The sequence below is a fragment of the Tamandua tetradactyla genome, chromosome 5, assembly GCF_023851605.1.
Source record: "Tamandua tetradactyla isolate mTamTet1 chromosome 5, mTamTet1.pri, whole genome shotgun sequence".
In the NCBI taxonomy this organism is placed as follows: Eukaryota; Metazoa; Chordata; class Mammalia; order Pilosa; family Myrmecophagidae; genus Tamandua; species Tamandua tetradactyla.
The window spans coordinates 44088873-44110385 of record NC_135331.1 but is presented as its reverse complement, the minus strand read 5'-3'; the positions used below and the strand labels follow the sequence as shown (position 1 = coordinate 44110385).

The 21513-nt window shown below is 37.1% G+C and overlaps 1 protein-coding gene across 4 annotated transcripts in view; it reads left to right on the top strand.

Moving 5' to 3' along the window:
- Positions 1-10318, top strand: part of ERICH6 (glutamate rich 6) — a 63731-nt gene extending 53413 nt beyond the window's left edge. For all 4 annotated transcript variants that reach the window (XM_077160775.1, XM_077160776.1, XM_077160774.1 and 1 more), the window contains one exon: positions 10055-10318. In XM_077160775.1, coding sequence (XP_077016890.1) covers positions 10055-10318 — 264 coding nt within the window. The remainder of the gene's footprint in view (positions 1-10054) is intronic.
- Positions 10319-21513: the final 11195 nt, after the last annotated feature.

Sequence of the window (21513 nt, the reverse complement as noted above, 5' to 3'; positions counted from 1 at the left end):
TCAAGAAACGAATCCCATTTACAATTGCAACTAAAAGAATAAAATACCTAGGAATAAATTTAACTAAAGAGACAAAAAACCTATATAAAGAAAACTACAAAAAACTGCTAAAAGAAATCACAGAAGACCTAAATAGATGGAAGGGCATACCGTGTTCATGGATTGGAAGACTAAATATAGTTAAGATGTCAATCCTACCTAAATTGATTTACAGATTCAATGCAATACCAATCAAAATCCCAACAACTTATTTTTCAGAAATAGAAAAACCAATAAGCAAATTTATCTGGAAGGGCAGGGTGCCCCGAATTGCTAAAAACATCTTGAGGAAAAAAAACGAAGCTGGAGGTCTTGCACTGCCTGACTTTAAGGCATATTATGAAGCCACAGTGGTCAAAACAGCATGGTATTGGCATAAAGATAGATATATCGACCAATGGAATCGAATAGAGTGCTCAGATATAGACCCTCTCATCTATGGACATTTGATCTTTGATAAGGCAGTCAAGCCAACTCACCTGGGACAGAGCAGTCTCTTCAATAAATGGTGCCTAGAGAACTGGATATCCATATGCAAAAGAATGAGAGAAGACCCATCTCTCACACCCTATACAAAAGTTAACTCAAAATGGATCAAAGATCTAAACATTAGGTCTAAGACCATAAAACAGTTAGAGGAAAATGTTGGGAGATATCTTATGGATCTTACAACTGGAGGCGGTTTTATGGACCTTAAACCTAAAGCAAGAGCACTGAAGAAGGAAATAAATAAATGGGAACTCCTCAAAATTAAACACTTTTGTGCATCAAAGAACTTCATCAAGAAAGTAGAAAGACAGCCTTCACAATGGGAGACAATATTTGGAAACGACATATCAGATAAAGGTCTAGTATCCAGAATTTATAAAGAGATTGTTCATCTCAACAACAAAAAGACAGCCAACCCAATTACAAAATGGGAAAAAGACTTGAACAGACACCTCTCAGAAGAGGAAATACGGATGGCCAAGAGGCACATGAAGAGATGCTCAATGTCCCTGGCCATTAGAGAAATGCAAATCAAAACTACAATGAGATATCATCTCACACCCACCAGAATGGCCATTATCAACAAAACAGAAAATGACAAGTGCTGGAGAGGATGCGGAGAAAGAGGCACACTTATCCACTGTTGGTGGGAATGTCAAAGGGTGCAACCACTGTGGAAGGCAGTTTGGCGGTTCCTCAAAAAGCTGAATATAGAATTGCCATACGACCCAGCAATACCATTGCTAGGTATCTACTCAAAGGACTTAAGGGCAAAGACACAAACGGACATTTGCACACCAGTGTTTATAGCAGCATTATTTACAATTGCAAAGAGATGGAAACAGCCAAAATCTCCATCAACAGAAGAGTGGCTAAACAAACTGTGGTATATACATACGATGGAATATTATGCAGCTTTAAGACAAGATAAACTTATGAACCATGTAATAACATGGATGGACCTAGAGAATATTATGCTGAGTGAATCCAGCCAAAAACTAAAGGACAAATACTGTATGGTCCCACTGATGTGAACGGACATTCGAGAATAAACTTGAAATATGGCATTGGTAACAGAGTTCAGCAGGAGTTAGAAACAGGGTAAGACAATGGGTAATTGAAGCTGAAGGGATACAGACTGTGCAACAGAACTAGATACAAAAACTCAAAAATGGACAGCACAATAATACCTAATTGTAAAGTAATCATGTTAAAACACTGAATGAAGCTGCATCTGAGCTATAGGTTTTTGTTTTGTTTTGTTTTGTTTTGTTTTGATTTTACTATTATTACTTTTATTTTTTTCTCTATATTAACATTCTATATCTTTTTCGGTTATGTTGCTAGTTCTTCTAAACCAATGCAAATGTACTAAGAAATGATGATCATGCATCTATGTGATGATGTTAAGAATTAATGATTGCATGTGTAGAATGGTATGATCTCTAAATGTTGGGTTAATTTCTTTTTTTCCGTTAATTAAAAAAAAGAAAAAAGAGAAGGGATAATTGGAGATGAAGGGATACAGACTGTACAACGGGACTGGATATAAAAACTCAGAAATGGACAGCACAATACTACCCAATTGTAATGCAATTATGTTAAAACACTGAATGAAGCTGCATGTGAGGTATAGGTTTTTTGTTTTTGTTTTTTTTGTTTTTTTTTCTTTCTATTATTGTTTTAATTCTTATTCTGTTGTCTTTTTATTTCTTTTTCTAAATCGATGCAAATGTACTAAGAAATGATGAATATGCAACTATGTGATGTTATTAAGAATTACTGATTGTACATGTAGATTGGAATGATTTCTAATTGTTTTGTTAATTCTTTTTTTAATTAATAAAAATAAAAAATAAATAAAAATTAAAAATAAATAATAGGGGGAACAAATGCTAAAATAAATTTAGTTTAAATGCTAGTGATCAGTGCAAGTGAGGGGTAAAGGGTATGGTATGTATAACTTTTTTTCTCTGTTATCATTTTATTTCTTTTTCTGTTATGTTTTTATTTCTTTTTCTAAATCGATGCAAATGTTCTAAGAAATGTTGAATATGCAACTAAGTGATAATATTGTGAATTACTGATTATGTATGTTTTATTTTGTTTCTTTATTTTTTTAATTAATAAATACATTTAAAAAAAGAAGACAGAAATTAAAAAAAACAAACAAACAATAAAAATGAGGGGCAGATTAAAATATTTTCAGATAGTTTAAATATTTAATATGTTGTTTTAATTTAAATAAATTATTTTAACTTAAATGTTAACATATCTTCAGAGAATTTGTGAACAAGAGACCTGCTCTATAAGAAATACTAAAGGAAGTACTACAGGCAGATAGGAAAAGACAGGAGAGAGATATCTGGAAAAGAGTGCCAAAATGAAGGCTACCAGTAAGGGTAAAAAGAAAGAGAGAGAGAGAACGCTCTTCTTAGAGAAAATCTGAAAGTCAAAATGGTAGAAGAAAGTATTGCCTTTACAGCAAAAATATCGAATGTTAATGGATTAAACTCCCCAATCCAAAGACATAGATTGTCAGAATGGATTAAAAACTAGGATCCATCTATATGCTGTCTACAAGAGACTAAACATGGAGTAGACAATGATGGTGATTAAATAAACAAATATAAGAATGTTTTTACATGAGAGAGAACAAATGAATGTCAACATTGAAAGGTGTTGAACATGGGATGGTATACAGAAAAAAAAATACAAAACAGTGCAAACTAGAGTCTAAGTTAACAGTAACATTGTAATATGCTTCCATTAAATGTAACAAAGGCAACATACCAAAACGGAATGTCTCCTTTCTTTGTGGAAGAAATAGAAATGTCCTCATATAGATTGCAGTGGTGAAGGCATAGCTATGTGATTACACCAGGAACCAGTGATTGTTTATTTAGGGTGAATTGTACTGTGTGTGAATAAAACTGTTTAAAAAATAAACAGAAATATACAAGTGCTGGGGAAAATATGGAAAGACGGATGTACCTGTTTATTGTTGGTAGGGAAGTAGAATGGTGCAGGCCCTCTGAAGAGCAATGTGGTGGTTCCACAGGAGATTTAAGTATAGGATCGCCGTATGATCCTGCAATCCCATTATTAGTTATGTACTTGGAAGAACTGAAAGCAAGGACACATTTGCACATGGGAGTTTATAGCGGCAGTATTCACAATTTGTAATGGTTGGTGGTGGTCTAAGGGTATATTGATTGATGAATGGAAGGACGAAATGTGGTATATACATACAGTGGAATACTGAGCAGCAATTAAGTTGTGAGGCATTCAATGAGGTGAATGGACAGCAGGATGAGTGAAATAAGTCAGAAACTAAAAAACAAATATTATAACACCTAACTAATATGGATTAACTATAATGTGCAAACTCTAAGACTTGACTTTGAGAGCACAGGTTATCAGGGGAAACCTTGCTGTAAAGGTTTCTAGATTGTAAGCTCTTACAGCAGTCACATCTATTTCTGAGTTGTAACTGCTATTTCTAGATGCTGAGCTATTTGTGTATAACCTGGTTATTTCCTGGAACTTTGAGTATTTGTGTGACACCTAAGACTCAGAGCTAGAGTTCTGCAGCCCTGAAAGTCAACATTACCCTTTACAGTAACTGTTTAAAAAGCAAACAAACAAACAAAAAAAGGAGGTTACAGTTCAGTTAGAGAAATGAATGAAGCTGATCTGGTTAGAACTAAGACAAATCAGACTAAAGGGTAAAGGATGATATTGGCTATATTTTAAAATTTCAACTTTTGTGCAAGGCCAAAGGAAGAGAAGTTTATTTGGTGCTGAATTTATATTTTCTGTAGCACATTATCTAACTGAACTTGTATGGTCAATTTATTTGAATACCATAATTACATGGAACCTTGAATAGAATGTGAGATCTTTTTGAGTTGTACAGGTTAGTGTGATACCCCAATGCAATCAGGGAAGAAGATAAAAAAGTGTTTGCAAAGGCCCCTTGAGGGACTGGGGAAAAACATGGAAATATTAAACATTCCCATGTGGGAAAGACCTGATATGCTCGCAAGCAGTGAGGTCTACCAATTTAGTAGCCCAAGCCTTTGATATTGGGGCTTGCCCTTATGAAACTTATTCCTGCAGAGGAGAAACTAAGCCTATTTATAATGATGCCTGAGTCACCTTCATAGAACCTCTTTTGTTGCTCAGATGTGGCCTCTGTCTCTCTAAGTCAACTCTGCAGGTAAACTCACTGCCCTCTCCCCAATGTGTGACCTGATTCCCAGGCCTGAGCCTGGTGTTGGCATCATGGTCTTGAGAAAGCCTTCTTGACCAAAAGGGGAAAGAGAGATGAAATAAAATTTTGGTGGCTGACAGATTTCAGATAGAGTCGAGAGGTCATTCTGAAGGTTATTTTTATGCATTATATAAATATATCTTTTCAGTTTTTGGTGTATTGAAGTACTTAGAGGGGGTGCCTGAAACTGTTGAACTGTAATCTGGTACCTTTGATTCTTGAAGATGATTGTATAACTATATAGCTTTCTTGGTGTGATTGTGTATTTGTGAAAACCTTGTGAATGATACTTCCTTTATCGAATGTATGGACAGTTGAGTGAGAAAATAAAGACAAAAAATAAATAAATAATACAGAGGTAAGGGGTACAGGATGTTTGGGGTAATCTTTTTTGCTTTTATTTCAATTTTTTATTCTTATTCTTAATTTTCTGGAGTAATGAAAATGTTAAAAAATCTATTGTGATGATGAATGTACAGCTATATGATGATACTATGAACCATTGAATGTATACTTTGGATGATCATATGGTATATGAATATATCTCAATAAAACTGCACTTAAAAAGCCTTTACTTCTCTCACTGTTCTCATGAACATCATTTCTTTGGCTTTTTTTTAAATTACAAAAGTGTCATGTGAATATATTCTCATATTTGAAGACTCAAACAATATAGATGTAGAGAGAATAAAACATGATATTCCCTTTTTATCCCTTCTTTCCAATCCCCAACCCCACAAGTAATTCCCATCCAAATGGGGTGTATATTTTCCCCATTCTATGTATATTTATAAATTATTTATATCCATCTTTTTTGTTTTATTATTTGTATTGTGGTAGTGGTTTCTGTTTTTTTTGTTTGCTTGTTTTCGACTTAATTCTTGAAGGTTTTTCCATGTCTACACTTCCAGGTATAGTTGCCTAGTTTATTTTTAAATTGCTACATAATAGGTCACATGTACTATACTTAATTTATGCTAAATATAATGGGCTCTCAGCAGCACTGGACACTATTTATCACTCCCTCCCCCGGAAGCAATTCTTTCCTTTCTTCCAGGTACTACTCAGTTTTTCTTCTAACTCATGGGATGTTCCTTCTCACTTTGCTGATTCCTTTTCATCTTCCGTTTTTCTAAATATTTATTGGATGGCCCCAGAGCTCACGTCCTTAAATACCATCTACATGCTGACAACTCTTGAGCTTATATCTCCAGGTAGATGTCCCATAAATTCCCAGACTTGCAAATCTCTGATTCCAACTCAACCGTGTATATTTAGATATCTAAGAGAAGCTGATCACTTAACACAGCAAAACTGGATTTCAAAGCTTGCTTTACACTCATCTTTTCCAGCTCAGATAATGGCAGTGTGTTATTTTAGTAGCACAGGCCAAAAACTTTGGAGTAGCTATCTTCTCTGTTTCACAATTCCACATCAACCCCTCTGCAAGTCCTATAAACTCTACCTCCAATAAACATCCGGAATCTTACACTCTTCTCATCCTCCGGTGCTATCACTCATTTTGTTTCTTGGATCTAATCCATCTCTTGTTTGAATTTATAGCAATGGCTTTTTAATGACTTTCCCTTCTTCTGCTCTTCCCGATCACCCAAGCAGTCCATTTCACACCATAACAGAGTAATACTTTAAAAACACAAGTCTGGTCAAAACTCCCTTGTGGCGTCTCATCTTACTCAGTAAAAACCAAGGTTCTATAAAGACCTTTAATGCCATACGTGCTCTTGGCCACCTTCTTCAATATTCTCAATGAATTACTCTTTTCTCACTCTCCCTGCTCCTGCCATACTGGCTTCTTTGTTGTTCCTAAAAAACATCAGGCATGTTACTGCCACAGTCTTTGCACTTGCCGATCCCTCAACCTAAAATGCTCCTCCCTCATTTAGCACACAGCTGCTCCCTGGTTTCCTTCAGGTTTCAGCTCAGAGTCCTTTCTTTACCACCCTGCCTAAACTTAGCAGCACACCCCCAACACACACATCTGGCACTGTTACAAGACAAAGGTTATGGATTCTTTTGCCCAATGTGCTCGAATGGCCAATTCCTGAGACACCAGGGTTTCAAAGAGAGAAAAACTTTATTACTAGGCATGCAACAGGAGATCAGATGGCCTATCAGCCCAATATCTGTCTCCCCAAACAGAGTAATTTTGATAGTTTTATAGCATTAAAAGATGGGCAGGTTTTAGGATAATAAACACAGTGGCTCCAGATGATGTAATTAGAGGTGATTTAATTATTGCACATGCACAAACTGTTTTCATGCTTAGTCACAGAATGTATGTAAGAAAATGGCAGCCTTAATATGATGACAGGTTTGATTTTTAGTATAATAATGAGGTATAAATGACTTGTATGTTAAAGTCTAAGCTACTGCACATATCAGGTGGTCCCATTTTGATTAAATCCAGTTTAAGTTATCAAGGTAACTTTGGACCTGGGGTGGGTTAGTTCTGGGTTGACCCAGGACCCTTCATTAATAAACATTAGGGGCTGTCTTTAGTGATTACAAGACTCTAAAGTTGAAAAACTGGGTGAGTAGGTACAAGTGCAGGTTCTTCACAAGGTTTTTACAATTGTAAGGACACAAGATAAAGGCTATACAATCATTATCAGAGTTCAGGGCAGCTGGATTACAATGAAAAGATTTCAGATATTTCCCTCTGTCTACTCCAATGCCAGAAAATAAAAAGGAATATCTGTATATATGATTCAGTAATCATAGCCATCCCTTAAATCCTCACTTCTCAGCCCCTGAGTACCTCTGGGGCTATGTGTCACAGATTTTAATATGCAGTGCACTTGTTTTCTTTCCATTCTAAATAGTTTATGATTTCCATTTTGATTTCTTCAACTCAGGAGTTGCTGAATTTTCAAATAGAATCATTTTTTTACTTACCTTCTCTTAATTTTTAAATGATTTCAGAATATGTACTGTGGTTTTTTTTTCTATCATTTAGAATGCATTCATATTGATTACACATTTTTATGAGTGTCCTGTGTACATTTGACAAAAATGATCGTGTACTGTTTGTTGGTACAAAATTCTGTACATCTAATTGTTCTACTTATACCTCTCAATATAGCCTTTTCTTATATACCATTGGTTTATTTCTGAGAAATGCATGAAAGTCTCCCAATATGATTGTGGATTTATTCATCTTTCCTAGTATTTCTATAAGTTTTTGCATTACATATTTTGAAGTTTTGTGAGGAAATTAAAGATAACTTTTCTTGGTGAAATGTACTTTATACCCCATGTTAGCTCAATTTTTCACCTAAATTATTTGGCATAACATGTGATGCTGTGTATCAGTGAAGGTTTTTGTTTTTATTTTGATAAAAAAAATTTAATATTATTAGTATGTATTATCACCAATTTCCCTTTTAATAGCCTTTGCCTTAAATGTTGTTTCTGATGCTAAATTGCTACACCTGATTTCTTTTTGTTAGCATTTTCTTGGTGCATGCATTTTTATCCTTGGATTTTCAGCCTTTTTATGTAGTTTTGAAATAGCTGTATCTCTTGCAAACAGCATATAACTGGATTTTGTTGATTTCCTCAGCCTAGCAGACTCAATATTTTAATACATTATATTTATACTTTAATGGTTACTTTAAAATTGTTCACACACATATTTAAACTTATCTTCTTTTCTGTGTGTATAGAATTAACTTTCAAGTCCTCTAGTTGTTTCTTTTCCTTGGCAACAATAGTCTCTGAAATCCCTCAGAGAATATTAATGACATGTATTCTAAAGTCTCCCTCTATTAATTCTATTCGCTTGAGAATTAGTTCCTCTGATAGGTAAGTCTGGTGCCTTTCTTTCATGGCTCCAAATTTCATCAGATATTTGTTCATTTTCAGTGTGTGATCATTTTTGCATTTAGGAATCATTTTTCTGTATGTTCTGCTTCCTGAAGGTTGCTTCTGATAATTGTGCAGAAGTGGTATGTGCTCTTGAGGGCGAGAAGGCTAAACCCACACTTGCCCCTCAGCCTGTGGGCACCACTATGCAACACCAAGCTCCCAGAAGGCCTGGGAGCTGTTTTCAGTGGGTCATCCTAATGGTCACCTCAGGGCCCGCGTCCACTTTTCATTTCTGTTGTTACTGAACTCAGAGTGTGTGTGTTTTGGCTTCATTTGATTATTTATCTCTGTATGGACATGGTCCCATTTGCTTTCTGATTTTTAGGAATTCCTTAAAATTATTCCTGCTGATGAGATCTTTCTTATTTTCGAGAACCATTGCTAATTTAATCTCTGAAAAGTTTTCTGTTATTTTATGGGATTTAGGGTTAAAGGGAATGTTGACTGTCCTGATCCATTCTTTGTTATTCTTCTTCTCTCCCTCCCTTTCTCCCTCTTCTCTCCCTCCCCCCTTCCTCTCCCTTCCCTCCTCTCCCCTCCTCTTCCTTTCCCTTTGATGTGGGGGTGGGATAGAAATGCAGAAAGAGATGCTGCAAATTTTTGCATCTTCTGTGGGTAAGTGATAAATGCCCCCTCCCAGCCTGGGCCTGGAGCCACAGGCTGTAGAAACACTTCCATAAGACAGTCCTGACAGTTCCATTCACCTTCCTGCAGCTGCTAGGAGACATCAGCCTTGAACAGCCAAAGGCTGTGAGGAAGTGGGGAAAGCAGAGGCCAAAGAAACGTAATGGAGAGGTTAATTTGTCATAAGGGTCCTCGGAAGGCAGGTGCATACTTGAGAAGGAAAAGGAGACCCCAGTCATTCTTGAAAACCCAGCTCAGGTGCTGCCTTCTGAGGAGGAGTGAACCCCTCAGTGGCTTCCCAGGCAGCCACCAGCCCACAGTCCAGCATACACCACACTCCATTCATTCTCTCCCCAAACCCCTCCCTACACCCCCGCCCCAGGGCATACTTCAGAAAGGCCCACGTTGAAGTAACCACGGTGCTCCCAGGCCTCAGCCTTGGAGTGTATGGGTTAAATTGCTTGACTAAATTGTAAGCTTTCGAATGTATCCAAATTCCATTTCCCTAACTCAGTCTGGGCTACTTTTAATCTCTCAGGTCTCCACAGTAACTTCAGCTCATTCCTCGTAATAATTAGAATAGCCTCTCCCTGTTTACAGATAACTAGCTTGGACCTTTAACAGAGAATCTAACTCCAAATTATTGCCACAATTTGGCTCCTCCCCTCCCGTAGCCGCACAGTCTCGATTTCCACTACAGGACCCTGAGCTTTCCTTTTCTTTCTCTTTGCCAAAAAGCTACCAAACCCCCAGGAGATTCCAGTCCTCCGGCACCTGAGCACGGATGACCTGCTGCTGCTGGCTTATTTAATAAAGATCCGACGCCTGTTTCATAAACTAGAAGGATGTGTGAATTTTCCTTCAAGCCTGGTTTGGGGCAAACTAAAGCCGCCTTCCTACCTTTCTTCACTTTCTCTGAAGCTGACTGCCCTCTGTCACAAAGCTGGTGTAAAGCAAGATACAATAAAAACGATAACAGCTATAATAAACGAGAACATTTAACTGAGAATTATGTTTTCTTTTCTTCACTTGTTGAGTTTTGAGGGGAGGAGAAAGTGAGAAGTTTCTAGAAAAATGTGCCAAATGACTAGGATCAACCAAGAAATATGACTTGTGTTCCTGGAGAGCTTGGGTCGAGGCAGCCTGGAGACCAAAGGACATGTCAAGCATGGAGTTAGATATGAATTTTATTAGAACTGAAGGTTAGTGTTCCACAAAGGGGCAGGGGAGTGCAAGGGATTATAAGGGCTCAGGACAAATTTCATAGGGTATGACAACAGAGTTTCAGCAGGGTCTCCTGACACGGGGTTGGAGGTTTGTTATCACCAGTGATCAGGGGAGGGTAGTTTCAATGCCTTGTTGTGATACCATTTGTATATGCCTTCTCCCTGAGGAGGTCTGATGCCCTTTTATGTCTGTCCCGGTCAGTCATGTAGGTGGCTACGTGCAATGCCCTGTTCTCAATATAGAGGAATCCCGAGCCCTGGATCCCCACACTTTGTTATAAATTTAGAACACATTTGCAATTGTCCCTGGGTTGACATTCTTAGCTGGAAACAACAACTCGCTTGGGGGACCCTAGAGAATGAGCAAGTCAGCACCGGTGTCCTAGCAGTCTACAGTTCTTTCAGGAAGACAGAAAGCAGGAAAGAATTTGATGCTCACAAAACCACAAGAAATGTTGGGGAAGCAAAGGCTGGGGAAGACCTCTGCAGGCCTTCAGGAAATAGGGAAGTGAAGGAATTTCAGAATGCCACTAAGTCACCACCAAAGATCTTAACTTCCACAGCACAACATGACAGTTAGGTGGGAGCTCTTTTAGAAGTCACTGCAGCCTTTTATTGCAGTGAAAGAATCATAAGAAACCACCATCAGCCCAAACATCTACCCCTGCCAAAGAAGAAGGATGGTTTTGATGCCAACAGCCCAGGGAGTTCTTGGAGAAATTGAAACCTCAACCAAGGGCTGGAGCTGTGAGGGTTCTTGACTCAGTCACAGGAAATAATTCAAGGGCTAGTCAGTGTGTACAGCCAAATAGTTAGTAAGTTCGATGCTGAAGAGCCCAGGGAGTTCTCGGACATGTGCTGGAGAGCCCTGAGGTTTCACAGTTGGATGCTGGAGAGTCCTGGAAGTTCTAGGCTGGGTGCTGCAGAGCTCCAGGAATTCTCTACTGGATGCTACAGAGCTCTGGGAATTCTCAGTGAGGTCAAGAACTTGACTGGGGGCTGAAGCCATGAAGATTCTTGACTCGGTTGCAGGAAAGAATTTGAATACTAACCAGTGTGTACAGCTCAAAACAAATGCATAGCAAAAGTACCTGCTTGAATTAAGATAAGTGGAGGCTTTCTAAAAAGGAGAAGCAGTCTGAGGTCAGGATCCTTGCATTATAGGGACTTAGAGAGGCCCTTCCCCCTGTGGCTAGGCAAGCACCCCTCCTAGGGAAATCTACATGGGAACAAGGCTGGCAAGGATATATTTCCCAGTTCCTGTGATTCTGGGGAGAGTGAGGGGAGGGTACTGAATCTGCAATTCATCTGTATCCTATGATAACATGACTTTAGCACAGAGGACAAGGTACAAGCATTCACTTTAATAGAAAGCAAAGTTGAGAGGTATAGGTGGAGAAAACTAAGGACATCCTGGGAGCACCAAAATCCTGCCTCGCTTGAACTTCTCATCCTCTCACTTCCCTGCTCTTTGGGAGAGAGAGAAGCATAGTGCAGGGGTCATTCCTTATATTGAATTCCAAATTTGGTGCAAGTGCTAAAAGAGATTAAGCCTATTCACTATTCACCCTAATATGGTATGAATTACTTAAATCATTTTCTTACTAAGAGTGGAAGTACAAGGAAGGGATGGAACTTACAGGACTTGGCTTTTTTTTTTTGGCATAGTAAGTTTGCTCTTTTGAACGTTGTTAACCCAGGATTAAATCATTATTTTTTTCATTTCCATTCTTACTAATCCCCATTGCTATTTTTGTGAAAAACTGGTACCAAAATCCAGGTATTAGTCAATGCTAAATGTCTCCTCCCACTTTTCCCCCTTTAGCTGTTTTCATTTTAATTCATAAACTTTTAATTTCTAACGAATGAGATGGGAACATTGAATTAATTGAGATAATGTATATCAATATAGTTCTGAAAAACAGTATATAACAGTACATCAGATTCTAATTAAAAACTATTTTTGGACTGCTGAGCCCATAGTAGATGCTGAATAGGCCTTGATTAACTGGAGAATGACAGGATAATGGGACTAAATCCTTTACATTGTTACTTCATGATTAATGTCAGCATTTTACATAGAAATATCTTCACTTTAATAAAGGAGGATTTACTACAAGCATTAAAAGGAATTATGATGCTTCTTCAAAATTTTATTAAAAGTGAAAGTGTTTCCAAGCAGAAAATATATTTATAAATATGTATTAGTGTAATATTTCAAGGCTGTTGAATTTTAGGGACTGAGTTATTAATTTTAAAATACCAATGTTAGAATTGTATGCACTTATATTTCCCAAAACTGGTTTGGGGATATGCTATCTTACTTAGGTTCAGCTATCAACTTGGCCAGGTGAACGTGCCTAGTTCTGTTGCTGTGGACATGAGCCAATGGTACATGAACCTCATCTGTTGCTCATTACATCTACAGTCAGCTAGGAGGCGTGCCTGCTGCAATGAATGATGTTTGGTTTAATTGGCTGGTGCTTAAATGAGAGAGCTCAACATAGCACAGCAGAAGCAGCTCAGCATACCTCATCTCAGCACTCGCAGCTCAGCCCAGGCCTTTGGAGATGCAGAAAGAAATCACCCGGGGGAAAGTTGTTGGAACCCAGACCTTATGCCAAAACTAAATGTGAGCAAGCCAGGGATGTGGGGGAGGGGTACGGGATTCTTTGCAGAAGAAAAAGAATGTCTTCATATAGATTGTGGTGGCAAAGTCACGACTATGTGATTTTACCAGGCACCATTGATTTTTTACTTAGGTTGGACTGTATGATGTGTGAATTAAACTGTTTAAAAATGAACAGAGAGAAACTAGTGCTGGAGAAAATGTGGAGAAAGATGTATCACTATTGGTAGGAAAGTAGAATGGTGCAGTCCCTTAGAGAGCAGTGTGGTGGTTCCACAGGAGGCTAGGGGTGGGGTTGCCATATGACCCATATGTGTTAGTTTGCCAGCTGTCAGAATGTGATATACCAAAACTGGAACAGCTTTTACAAAAAGGAAATTTAATAAGTTGAAAGTTTACAGTTCAAAGGCCATGAAAATGTCAAAATTAAGGCAAGCCTATAAAAATGTCCAAACTAAGGCATCCAGGTACAGATACCTTAGTTCAAGAAGGCTGATGACATTCAGGGTTACTCTCTCAGCTGGAAAGGCATATGCGATGTCTGATAGCTTTCTCTCCAGGCTTCTTCAATAGCTTCCCTGGGGCTCTGTCCATTCTGTTGGCTCTGTCAGTTCTGGTGGCTCTGAAGCTTTTCCCAAAATGTTCCCTCTTAAAGGGCTCCAGTAAGCAACCTCGCCTTGAATGATTGGAGACACATCTCCATGGAAACCATCTAATCAAAGGTTACCACCCACAATTGGATGGGTCACATCTCCATAGAAAAAATAAAAAAGATCCCACCCAGTCATATTGAATGAGGATTAAAGAGCAGGGCTTTTCTGGGATCTCCCACAGATTCAAACTGGCACACCCTGCAACCCCATTGCCAGGTATCATGAACGGACATTTCCACACTGGTGTTTATGACAGCAGTGCTCTGGATTTACAATGGATGCAGGTGGCCTAAGGGTACAATAACTGAGGAATGGAAGGGTGAACTGTGGTTGTTTACATACAACGGACTACTAAGCAGCTACAAGAAAGAATGAAGTTATGAGGCATGCAAGTAGGTGAATGAACCTTGAGGACAGTATATTTAATGAAATGTCAGAAGCAAAAAGACAAATATTCCTCACTCAAATGGACTAACTATAATATACAAACTTGGAGAATTGAAGTTTAGAGCATGGGCTATCAGGTTGGGGCTTATTGTAAAGTGTCCTAGATTGTAAGCTCTTACAGCAGTCACATCTATTCTAGAGTTGTAACTGTCATTTCTAAGTTCTGAGATTCTGAGCTATTTGTGTATGACCTATTGTTCCCTGAAATCTGGGGTATTTATGTGACACCTGAGACTCAGAATTAGAGCTCTAAAGCTATGAAAGTCAGCATTATTCCATACAGCAACTGTTTAAAAAGTTGAAAAAATGATCATACTTCAAGTAAAGATATGAATCTGATCTGGATAGGACTAAGGTACATCAGAATACAGGATAAAGGATTATATCGTCTACATTTTAAAACATCAACTTCTATGTGAGACCAAAGGAAGAGATGTTTATTTGGTACAAAATTTACATTTTGGGTAGTATATTATCTAATATAATGTGTATGGTCAGTTTATCCAAACACCATAATTACATGGAATCCTGAATAGGGCATGAGTTCTTGTTAGTTTGTACAGGTTAGTTTGATACCCAAATACATCCCAGAGTAATTTGGGCAAAGAATAAACAAGTATTTGCAAAGTCCCCTTGGAGAACTGAGGAGAAAGGAGGAAATATTCAACTTCCCCATCTGGAAAATTCCTGATATTCTCATAAGCAGTGGGCACAACCAATTCAATAGGTTGAGCCCTCAATCTTGGGGCTTGCCCCTATGAAACTTACTCTGCAAAGGAGAAGCTAAGCCTACTTATAACCTCTTTTGTTGCTCAGATGTGGCCTCTCTTTCTAAGCCAATTCGGCAGGGGAACTCACTGCCTTCTCCACTCCACAGGACCTGACTCCCAGGGGTGTAAATCTCCCTGATAATGTGGGACAGAACTCCCGTGGATGAACTGGGACACAGGATTATGGGATTTGGAAGCCTCTTGACCAAAAGGGGGAAGAGAGAAATAAGACATGATAAAGTTTCAGCGGCTGAGAGATTTCAAAGAGTTAAGAGGTTATCTTGAAGGTTATTCTTAAGCATTATATTGATACCCCGTATAGTTTATGGTGTTTTGGAGTGGCTAGAGAGAAGTACCTGAAACTGTTGAACTGTGTTTCAGTAGCTTTGATTCTTGAAGACAACAGTGTGATGGTGTGATTGTGAAAATCCTATGTGTGATGCTCCCTTTATCTAGGGTATGGACAGATGATTTTAAAAAAAAGACAAAAAATAAGTGAATAATTTGGGGGGATAAGGGATAATAAAAATGGGTAGATTGAAATACTAGTGGACAATGAGAGGGAGGGGTAAAGGGTATGGGATGTATGAGTTTTTTTTTTCTTTTTCTTTTTATTTCTTCTTCTGGAGTGATGCAGATGTTCTAAAAATGACCATGGTGAAGAATACACAACTATGTGATGAGATTATGAGCCACTGATTTTATACTTTGGTTGGACTGTATGTGGGTGAACATATCTCAATAAAAATATTTTAAAAAAAGAAAAACAATTCTGCTATGAAGTTGTCATATAGTAATATTGCATAAATTGAGTGAAAAAATATCTTACTAGTAGTGTGAGTCCTTGTTTCATTTACTCATGTGTATGATGTTTTTATTTTAGTTATATATGTTTATATTTTAATATAGACAAAACAATCATTCTTTGAAAACACACAAAAATGCACTTTAATAGAACAGATGGGTAAGGAAATTAAAACATTTTTCTGACAATAAACTTGGCAACAAATGTGTTTGACAGTCCCCTTCAGGGATTGAAACAAAAGGCATCTCCACAAGTCTACACAAATAACCTAGAATATGTGAACGAAATATTTTAGAACACATTTTGTTGGTAGCTTTTTCTGGTAACAAAAGTAAAACAAACTCATTGAAGAAAATTTGAAGAGTTCAGATAAAGTATAAATATTTTTAAAATCACTCACAATCCCAACACAAAGATAGCTGTCATTGCTATTGACTGGAAAAAAAAAACACCAGATAAATTAAATGCACATTACTTGTTAGTAAACTGGAAATAGCTTGTGAAATCATTAGGCTTTCCACCTTCACTTTTGTCATGATTGTTCCATGGTATCCCGGAATGCCTGATTATTCCACCTCTTCTGTGTCATAGTCATATGAGACTTGACTTTCACAAATCTGTAAGAATGTATGTGAACAGTCAAAACTAAGCAGTCTGGCCTCAGAAACTCCCCAGAAGGGAAGATAAAGTGGATTTTTAATTTCTCTTAGGCTGGTTTGAAATCAATAGAACATTATATACCTCAAAACAGCAAATAGTTCAAATAATCAAGGTTTTAAAATAAATATCCTTTGAAGGAACAGCCTTTGAAATTCCCCATTTCTTCATTTTCCTTGATACTCTAGTTCTCTTTAAATAATGTGGCAGTTCGTCTCAAAGAGGAATTTTCTATTAAAACAGATCCTTTTGATCACAACTTTTCTGATTAATTTCCTGATAATAGCACAGATTCTGAGATTGCCACATTGATTTCACCAAAAGGCTTTCCTTTCTACAGTTATATAATACTAATTAGACGTGCATGTTAAGATAAATTTTAAAAAACAAATAATCATAAAAATGAGCATGCCTATTACTTTTTAAAAAAATCTTTCTGAAAATGAGTCATCCTCCCTTATTCTTTATTCCATATATACAAATTGTCCTTCCCCTGCCTGGAGGTCAGAATTCCCTTTTTACAAATTATAAAATTGAGGTTCAGAAAGTTAGGTAAACTACATGGTGAGCCTGGGTTGCCATCCAAGGCCCACCTGCTCCAAAGCCCAAGTTCCCAGCATTAGGTTGCAATGCCTCTTCTCAAAAGGGGACAGAAGGGTATAAAATGAGCCTCACTATGATTAAAGAGGACAGAATTGAACGTTTTAGAAAGACCATGAGCAAAGTCCACATATAATTAACTCTCTTAAAGTCTAGGGTTTCACTAGCGAGTAAAAGGTTTCATTTGTCAAATAAACGTCTAATGTTGACTAGGAACCCTATCTTCGTGCACTGTAACAACCACTGGGATTATTATCTAGGATAAATGCCTTTTGTTCTTCACGTTCAAGAACTTTTCCATATTCCACTCCAACTCCTGCGTCTCTGTGTTGTTCCTCAGTCATGAAGCAAGGAAAGAAGCACAGGAAGGTAAAAGTAGGAATTCCACCCCCTCCACTCCACAAACTCCCAACCTCCTCCTCTCCCCAACTCCCACCAAAAAAACAGTTAAAACCTAAGAACTTATCCAGTCACTGTTCTGCATAACGCATAACGAGGGAAAGAACCAGGCTGCTCATCCGAAACCCAGAAGGTCTCCACAATCCATAAAAAGAGCCTACTTGCTGCAGCCTCTAAATTGTGTCTCAAAGTCAGCCAGCTGGGAGATCTCTGGTCTTCCAGAGCCTTTAATCACAAAATGACTAGCATCATGGCTTCCTGTGCATGGAAATGACAGATAAATCTTACTGTCTGTCCAATGAACCTCACACATTTGTCACTCTTGTTCTTTCTGAACAACCGTTCCAACCCTTCCCCTCTCCCTAGGGTTCTGACACAAATGTATTCACTGCAAAAAAAATTTGTAAAAAAAGAATGAATGAATGAAAATAAAGCCAAAGCTTTTCTAGTCTAAATTGCTTTCAATACATGCATGTAAAATAATGTCTGCAACATTTGGGATAGAAATAGTATATTCTAAAGCAAATTTTATACTTAATAATTTTTTTAAAAATACAGACACTTCTGAGGTCTTCTGAGGAAGATGGTAGAATTGGGAGCTACAGAACATACTTCTACAAAACACAGCTAGTGGACAGGAAAAAAACTTTCTGAATATATGGTTCTGGGGGCACTGAACAGCATACAGGAAGGGCAGGACTGGGAGACTGAGAAGATCAATAAAATTGCTAGACTGGCAAAGAAAAAAGAAAGAAGATGCGAACTGAGAGACAGGGCTTTACAACTGACTGCACGGTAAAAGGGTCATAAGAAGTTGTAAGAGGATATTATCAACAACTATATGCAAACAAATTAGACAGCTTAGATGAAATGGATAATTTCCTAGAAACAAACAACTTACACTGACTCTAGATGAAATAGAAGACCTCTACAAATGAATCACAAGAGATTGACACAGACATCAAAAACCTCCCAACACAGACAAGCCCAGGACCAGATGGCTTCACAGGTGAATTCTACCAAGTATTCCAAGAATAATTAATACCAATCCTGCTCAACGTCTTCCAAAAAGTTGCAGAGAAAGGAACACTATGTAACTCATTCTATGAAACCAGCATTACCCTAATACCAAAGCCAGATATAGATACTACGAGAAAAGAAAACTATAGAGCAATTTCTGTAGTGAATATAGATGCAAAAATCCTCAACAAAATACCTGCAAATCAAAACCAATAGCACATAAAAAAAAATACCTACCATGATCAAGTAGGTTTTATCACAAGTATGCAAGCGTGGTTCAACAACAACAAAAAATCAATTAAGGCAATCAATGTAATATACCATATTAACAAATCAAATGGGAAAATCACATGATCATCTAGATTGATGTAGAAAAGGCATTTGACAAAATCCAACATTCTTTCTTGATGAAAACGCTATGAAAGATAGAAATGGAAGGAAACTTCCTCAATACGATAAAGGACATATATGGAAAAAAAACATAGCTAAAATCATGGTGAAAGACTGAAAGCTTTCCCTCTAAGATCTGGAAGTGGACAAGGATGCCCACTGTCATCACTGTTCTTCACCATTGTATTGGAAGTTCTAGCTATAGCAATTAGGCAAGAAAAAGAAATAAAAGGCACTCAAATTGGAAAGAAAGAAGTAAAACTTTCACTATTAGCAGACATGATCCTATATTTAGAAAGTCCTGAAAAATCTGTAGCAAAGCTACTAGAGCTAACAAATGAGTTCAGCAAGGGGGCTGAATACAAGATCAACATGCAAAAATCAGTATTATCTCTATACACTAGTAAGGAGCAATTTGAGGAAGAAATCAAGAAAAAAAATTCTATTTATGATAGCAATAAAATATCTAGGAATAAAATTAACCAAGCATGTAAAGAACCCATACACAGAAAGCTACAAAACATTGCTAAAAAAAAAATCGATGAAGTCCTAAAAAAATAGAAGGACATTCCATGTCTATGGATTGGAAGACTAAATATAGTTAAGATGTCATTCAACACAACTTGATTTATAGAATCAATGCAATCCCAATCAAAATTCCAAAGGTCTAGTTTGCAAAAACAGGAAGGCCGATTATCAAACTTATTTGGAATGGTAAGGGGCCCTACATAGCCAAAACATCTTGAGAAAGGAAAAAGAAGTTGGAGGACTCACACTTCTGCAAAACAGCATGGTACTAACATACATTTATCGGTCACTGGAACCAAATTGAAAGTTCAGAAATACGCCCACAAATCTATAGTCAATTGATTTTTGACATGGCTGCCAAATTCACTCAACTAGAACAGAACAGTTTCTTCCATAAGTGGTGCTGTGAGAACTGGATATCCACATTCAAAAGAACAAAAGAGGATCACTATCTCATACCTTATACAACATTAACTCAAAATGGATCAAAGTCCTAAATATAAGTGCCAGGACCATAAAACTCCATGAAAAAAAAATGTAGGGAAGCACTTTCAAGATCTTATAGTAGGAGATAGTTTCTTAGACTTTACACCTAAAGCACAAGCAATTAAAAAAAAAAAAGATAAATATGACTGCCTCAAAATTGAATACTTTTGTGATTCAAAGAACTTTGTCAAAAATGTGAAAAGACAGACTGTTCAATGGGAGGAAATATTTGGAAACTACATATCCAATAATGGTTTAACATCCAGAATATATAAAGAAATTATACAACTCAACAATAAAAAGACAACTCAATTTAAAAATGGGCAAAAGACTTGAATAGACACTTTTCCAAAGAGGAAATGCAAATGGCAAAAAAAAAAAAAAAAAGCACCTGAAAAGATGCTCAACATCACTAGCAATTAGAAAAATGCAAATCAAAATCATAATGAGATATCATTTAACACCTACTAGAATGGCCACTGTTAAACAAACTACAGGTGCTGGAGAAGATGTGGAAAAATGGGAAAACATTTACTGCTGTTGGGAATGAAGAATGGTAGAGTCCTGTGTTCCTCAGGAAACTAGGTATAGAATTGCCGTATGATCCAACAACCCCACTACTAGGCAACACTGAGAAGAACTGAAAGCAGGAAGCAAACAGACATTTCCACACCGATGTTCATAGCAGCATTATTCACAATTGCCAAAAGATAGAAACATCCCAATTATCTATCAACTGATGAATAGAAAAACAAAATGTGGTATGTACATATGATGGACTATTATTCAGCTGTAAGAAATGATGTCCTGATGCATGCAACAACATGGATGAATCTTGAGGACTTTATGCTGAGTAAAATAAGCCAGACACAAAGGATAAATATTGTGGGATCCAGCAAATATGAACTAATTATAACGAGAAGACTTATGGAGTTAATATCTAGAATATAGGCTACCGGGAGATAGAATAAGGAAATAGAATAGGGAATTGATGCTTAATTTTTGCAGAAATTTTAATAAGGTTGATTGTAAATGTTTGGAAATGGATAGAGTTGATAGTAGCATATTATCAAGAGTATATAAACTGTGCTGAATTGTGGGTGTGACTGTGGTTGAAAGGGGAAGTTTGGGTTGTGTCTGTCACTATAAGGAAAGCTAGAGGATGAAACATGAGACTGTTTTGGACAATGACTGTGGTTAATTGTACAAATATTACTAATGTTTTTACATGAACCAGAACAAATACACATCACTGTTGTTAATAAAAGAGTGGTGGGCTGGTTCGAATTTGTTCTGTACCCTAGAAAAGGCCATGTTCTTTTAATCCATTCTTTTTTTTTTTTTTATTAATTAAAAAAAGAATTAACAAAACAATTAGAAATCATTCCAATCTACATGTACAATCAGTAATTCTTAATAACATCACATAGTTGCATATTCATCATTTCTTAGTACATTTGCATCGATTTAGAAAAAGAAATAAAAAGACAACAGAATAAGAATTAAAACAATAATAGAAAGAAAAAAAAAACAAAAAAACAAAAACAAAAAACCTATACCTCACATGCAGCTTCATTCAGTGTTTTA